The sequence below is a fragment of the Protopterus annectens genome, chromosome 6.part0, assembly GCF_019279795.1.
Source record: "Protopterus annectens isolate FY-2018-M chromosome 6.part0, PAN1.0, whole genome shotgun sequence".
Lineage (NCBI taxonomy): Eukaryota > Metazoa > Chordata > Ceratodontiformes > Protopteridae > Protopterus > Protopterus annectens.
In genome coordinates, this window is record NC_056737.1 from 1,149,168,175 (window position 1) to 1,149,174,731 (window position 6,557).

At 39.0% G+C, this 6,557-nt stretch overlaps 1 protein-coding gene across 1 annotated transcript; it reads left to right on the plus strand.

Moving 5' to 3' along the window:
* Positions 1 to 614: 614 nt before the first annotated feature.
* Positions 615 to 1,557, plus strand: LOC122804089 (lysophospholipase D GDPD1-like). The gene has a single exon (XM_044073749.1). It carries the CDS (start codon positions 631 to 633, stop codon positions 1,348 to 1,350), a length of 720 nt encoding a protein of 239 aa, XP_043929684.1. The 5' UTR covers positions 615 to 630; the 3' UTR covers positions 1,351 to 1,557.
* The last annotated feature ends 5,000 nt before the right edge of the window (positions 1,558 to 6,557 follow it).

The following is a 6,557-nucleotide window of genomic DNA, read 5'->3' on the forward strand; positions in this document are numbered from 1 at the left end:
GGTCTTGACTGAGGGATAGGTGTAGGTCTAGAAGCCATCACATATAATTGTAAAATAAATTGTGAGAAACAAGTTAATAAACAGAAAAAATACATGTAACAGGAAGTATAGCAAAAAAAAAAAGGTGGAGAAGAAAGAAGTGCAGATACTGTGAAAAAATGCTACACATATATATTATATATATTTAAATCTATAATATTTGCTGGCTTCTGATCTGTGTTAAAAGTGTTATTTTTCTGAGTAGAAAGTGCTATTTTTCCCCCACCCTTAATCCTGCTCTGTTAAATATTGGCCAAACAAATTGTGTGTTTTATCTGATTGTCTCAAGGCTTGCTAGTATAATTAAGATTCCCTGTTTGTTACCTCTGCATTCATTGCTTGAATCTTATTGAGTTCTGATGAGGGTGCTACTGAAACAACTCAAAATATAAACTGATAAGTATATATTTTTGGCACTTCTTTCCAAAGTTCTACAGTATCCTAATTGCATTTGCTTGATTGATTTAGATCTATAATATTTATCAGCTTATCAGTCCCTATTTTCATACACTGAACATGTCAGCAGCTTTGTATCACTTGTCTACATTAGGAGGTTAATTTGTTTCTTTGTTTCTCCTTCTAAAATTACCGATGTTGCTGCACAAGAAGAAACAGCAGAAATTCCGGTGCCGGCACATATCGCATTGTGGAGGAGCAGGAGAGAATTTGGAAAACACAATGACTGCATTTAGACATGCAGTCAACCGTGGGACAGATATGTTGGAATTGGACTGTCACCTGACAAAGGATGAGCATGTGGTCGTATCTCATGATGAGAACCTATATAGAGCAACAGGGGTCAACATCATCTCTGATGTTAAGTACTCTGAGCTTCCACCATACCTTTGCAAGTTGAATGTCACTTTTGAAAAAGAATGCTGCTGTGAAGGAGGTGATGACAAATGGATTCCACTGTTGAAGGAGGTCTTTAAGGCATTTCCAACCACACCTGCAAATATTGACATCAAGGCCAACAATGACAGACTGGTTTCCAAGGTTTCAGAGTTAGTAAAAAAGTACAACCGAGAACATCTCATAGTCTGGGGCAATGCAGATCGTGAAGTAATAAAAAAGTGTATCAGAGAGAACAAAAATATTCCTGTGTTGTTTTGTCTGCAACGTGTCCTTTTCCTTGTTGGGTTGTTTTACACAGGCCTTTTACCATTTGTCCCTCAACATGAACAGTTTCTTGAAATTCCAATGCCTTCAATCATAATGAAGCTTAAAGATCCAGAGAAACTTCCCGGAAGTCAGAAATTTGTTATATGGCTCGCTGATACTTTGCTGATGAGGAAGTCATTGACCACCTGACAGCACGAGGGATCCAGGTTTATGTATGGGTCCTGAATGAGGAGAAAGAATTTCAAAGAACATTTAGTTTGGGAGCAACTGGCGTTATGACAGATTATCCCACAAAGCTGAAGATGTTTTTAGACAAATATTAATCCTGACTGAATCAATGAAAGTATTTAAAGCATTTGGTAAGCGTTGGCATTACATTACAGAACCCCATAATGGATAAGGAACCCTGAAATGATTTAGGGGGCATAATCCACCAGATTTGTTACCTCATTTCATTTGGATAATGAATGAACTTTTATTAGATTTGCATATGCAGAAATGTAGCAAAAAACTGTCCAAATGCTCCAGTGCACAGTGCTGGAGTACACTACAGTTACTCTGAGGTATGAAGAAGTGTGATGCATCACAAAGGATTTTCTGCCAGCCACTTGATATATGCTTGTCAAGTATCATTATGTTTTCTGTGATTCTATATTAATTTTCCCTTCTGCCTGAAAGACCTGTACATACCACCCCCATCTGCTCTTGGTACACAGAGATAGCCTTTAGTAAAGCAGATTGGTTGTATTCAAGATTTAAAGCTTTTGAAAAATTGCTAAACAGTACACTGAATGCACTTTGGAAGAGGTGGATAAACTCTGTCTGTCACTTAATTGTAAATGTAAGCACTACAATCTTCTCAAAATTAAACCTTTCAAACTATGCTTCTTGCTTTCAAACAAAAAAAAGAATGGGCAAAATAAGTACGAATGCATTTTATACAGGCAAAAAGATTAGAGTAAAAAATACATTTTACACACTAACATTACATTTCCAAAATTATAGTTTAAAATATAAAATTTAAATACTTGGGACCATGAATTGATTCCAACTTTCAAAGAAATGATGCAGCTTGTTTTGTTTCCAGCAACACAATTGAATTCAAAAGTGAAGTCATTGCATTTACTTTGTCATGGTGGGTTCCAAAAGGTCATGCAGAGTGGAGATTTTTAACTTTTTTTATTTCTGTTTTTAATCAAAACAGAGCAATACTGTATGCTACTAAAGACACAAGTTATTAGTTGGGTATTTAATATAAAACAGAATATGAAAAAAATCACTGTTGCCTGGTAACTGGCCATTATCAGATGCTAGAGTTCACCTTTAAATCATTTATTTATGTAATTAATGAAATGTTCTTTTTAATGTTATTGATGTAAGAAAATACTTGAATGATTACTTTTTCACTGTTTCTGGCAATGAATAAATCATAGTTACCAATTTAAGCAGTTGCTGAATTATGCCACGATGGAGGTAAGGATCAAAAGAAAGATGTATATCAGTGGGTGCTGAAACTTATACTACTGACTACCTGTGCTGAAACTTATACTACTAACTACCTGTGCTGAAACTTATACTACTGGCTACCTGTGCTGTAACTTATACTACTGGCTACCTGTGCTGAAACTTATACTACTGGCTACCTGTGCTGAAACTTATACTACTAACTACCTGTGCTGAAACGTATACTACTGGCTACCAGTGCTGAAACTTATACTACTGGCTACCTGTGCTGAAACTTATACTACTGGCTACCTGTGCAGAAACTTATACTACTGGCTTCCTGCGCTGAAACTTATACTACTGGCTACCTGTGCTGAAACTTATACTACTGGCTACCTGTGCTGAAACTTATACTACTGCTACCTGTGCTGAAACTTATACTACTAACTACCTGTGCTGAAACGTATACTACTGGCTACCTGTGCTGAAACTTATACTAGTAACTACCTGTGCTGAAACTTATACTACTGGCTACCTGTGCTGAAACATATACTACTGGCTACCTGTGGTGAAACTTATACTACTGGTTACCTGTGCTGAAACTTATACTACTGGCTACCTGTGCAGAAATGTATACTACTGGCTACCTGTGCTGAAACTTATACTACTGGCTACCTGTGCAGAAACTTATACTACTTGCTACCTGTGCTGAAACTTATACTACTGGCTACCTGTGCTGCAACTTATACTACTAACTACCTGTGCTGAAACTTATACTACTGGCTACCTGTGCTGAAACTTATACTACTAACTACCTGCGCTGAAACTTATACTACTGGCTACCTGTGCTGAAACTTATACCACTGGCTACCTGTGCTGAAACTTATATTACTAACTACCTGTGCTGAAACTTATACTACTGCTACCTGTGCTGAAACTTATACTACTAACTACCTGTGCTGAAACGTATACTACTGGCAATCTGTGCTGAAACTTATACTACTAACTACCTGTGCTGAAACTTATACTACTGGCTACCTGTCCTGAAACTTATACTACTGGCTACCTGTGCTGAAACTTATACTACTGGCCACCTGTGCAGAAACTTATACTACTGGCTACCTGTGCTGAAACTTATACTACTGGCTACCTGTGCAGAAACTTATACTACTGGCTACCTGTGCTGAAACGTATACTACTGGCTACCTGTGCTGCAACTTATACTACTAACTACCTGTGCTGAAACTTATACTACTGGCTACCAGTGCTGAAACTTATACTACTGGCTACCTGTGCTGAAACTTATACTACTGGCTACCAGTGCTGAAACTTATACTACTGGCTACCTGTGCTGAAACTTATACTACTGGCTACCTGTGCTGTAACTTATACTACTGGCTACCTGTGCTGAAACTTATACTCGTAACTACCTGTGCTGAAACTTATACTACTGGCTACCTGTGCTGAAACTTATACTACTGCTACCTGTGCTGAAACTTATACTACTAACTAACTGTGCTGAAACGTATACTACTGGCTACCTGTGCTGAAACTTATACTAGTAACTACATGTGCTGAAACTTATACTACTGGCTACCTGTGCTGAAACTTATACTACTGGTTACCTGTGCTGAAACTTATACTAGTGGCTACCTGTGCAGAAATGTATACTACTGGCTACCTGTGCTGAAACTTATACTACTGGCTACCTGTGCAGAAACTTATACTACTGGCTACCTGTGCTGAAACTTATACTACTGGCTATCTGTGCTGCAACTTATACTACTAACTACCTGTGCTGAAACTTATACTACTGGCTACCTGTGCTGAAACTTATACTACTAACTACCTGCGCTGAAACTTATACTACTGGCTACCTGTGCTGAAACTTATACTACTGGCTACCTGTGCTGAAACTTATATTACTAACTACCTGTGCTGAAACTTATACTACTGCTACCTGTGCTGAAACTTATACTACTAACTACCTGTGCTGAAACGTATACTACTGGCTATCTGTGCTGAAACTTATACTACTAACTACCTGTGCTGAAACTTATACTACTGGCTACCTGTCCTGAAACTTATACTACTGGCTACCTGTGCTGAAACTTATACTACTGACCACCTGTGCAGAAACTTATACTACTGGCTACCTGTGCTGAAACTTATACTAGTGGCTACATGTGCAGAAACTTGTACTACTGGCTACCTGTGCTGAAACTTATACTACTGGCTACCTGTGCTGCAACTTATACTACTAACTATCTGTGCTGAAACTTATACTACTGGCTACCAGTGCTGAAACTTCTACTACTGGCTACCTGTGCTGAAACTTATACTACTGGCTACCTGTGCTGTAACTTATACTACTGGCTACCTGTGCTGAAACTTATACTACTAACTACCTGTGCTGAAACTTATACTACTGGCTACCTGTGCTGAAACTTATACTACTGGCTACCTGTGCAGAAACGTATACTACTGGCTATCTGTGCTGAAACTTATACTACTGGCTACCTGTGCTGAAACTTATACTACTGGATACCTGTGCAGAAACTTATACTACTGGCTACCTGTGCTGAAACTGATACTACTTGCTACCTGTGCTGAAACTTATACTACTGGCTACCTGTGCAGAAACTTATACTACTGGCTACCTGTGCTGAAACTTATACTACTGGCTACCTGTGCAGAAACTTATACTACTGGCTACCTGTGCTGAAACGGATACTACTGGCTAACTGTGCTGAAACTTATACTACTGGCTACCTGTCCAGAAACTTATACTACTGGCTACCTGTGCTGAAACTTATACTACTGGCTACCTGTGTTGAAACTTATACTACTGGCTACCTGTGCTGAAACTGATACTACTGGCTACCTGTGCTGAAACTTATACTACTGGCTACATGTCCAGAAACTTATACTTCTGGCTACCTGTGCTGAAACTTATACTACTGGCTACCTGTGTTGAAACTTATACTACTGGCTACCTGTTCTAAAACTTATACTACTAACTACCTGTGCTGAAACTTGTACTACTGGTTACCTGTGCAGAAACTTATACTACTGGCTACCTGTGCAGAAACTTATACTACTGGCTACCTGTGCTGAAACTTATACTACTGGCTACACGTGCTAAAACTTATACTACTAACTACCTGTGCTGAAACTTATACTACTGGCTACCTGTGCTGAAACTTATACTACTGGCTTCCTGTGCTGAAACTTATACTACTGGCTACCTGTGCAGAAACGTATCCTACTGGCTACCTGTGCTGAAACTTATACTACTGGCTACCTGTGCAGAAACTTATACTACTGGCTACCTGTGCTGAAACTTATACTACTGGCTACCTGTGCAAAAATTTATACTACTGGCTACCTGTGCAAACTTATACTACTGCTACCTGTGATGAAACTTATACTACTGGCTACCTGTGCAGAAACTTATACTACTGGCTACCTGTGCTGAAACTTATACTACTGGATACCTGTGCAGAAATTTATACTACTGGATACCTGTGCAGAAACTTATACTACTGGCTACCTGTGCAGAAACTTATACTACTGGCTACCTGTGCTGAAACTTATACTACTGGCAACCTGTGCAAAAACTTATACTACTGGCTACCTGTGCTGAAACTTATACTACTGGCTACCTGCGCAGAAACTTATGCTACTGGCTACCTGTGCAGAAACTTCTACTTCTGGCTATCTGTGCTGAAACTTATACTACTGGCTACCTGTGCAGAAACTTATACTACTGGCTACCTGTGCAGAAACTTATACTACTGGCTACCTGTGCTGAAACTTATACTACTGGCTACCTGTGCTGAAACTTATACTACTAACTACCTGTGCTGAAACGTATACTACTGGCTACCTGTGCTGAAACTTATACTACTGGCTACCTGTGCTGAAACTTATACTACTGCTACATTTGCTGA

What these genes read in the sequence shown, in the direction of transcription:
- LOC122804089 (XM_044073749.1), top strand. Translation starts at nt 631, where the DNA reads ATGTTGCTGCACAAGAAGAAACAGCAGAAATTCCGGTGCCGGCACATA.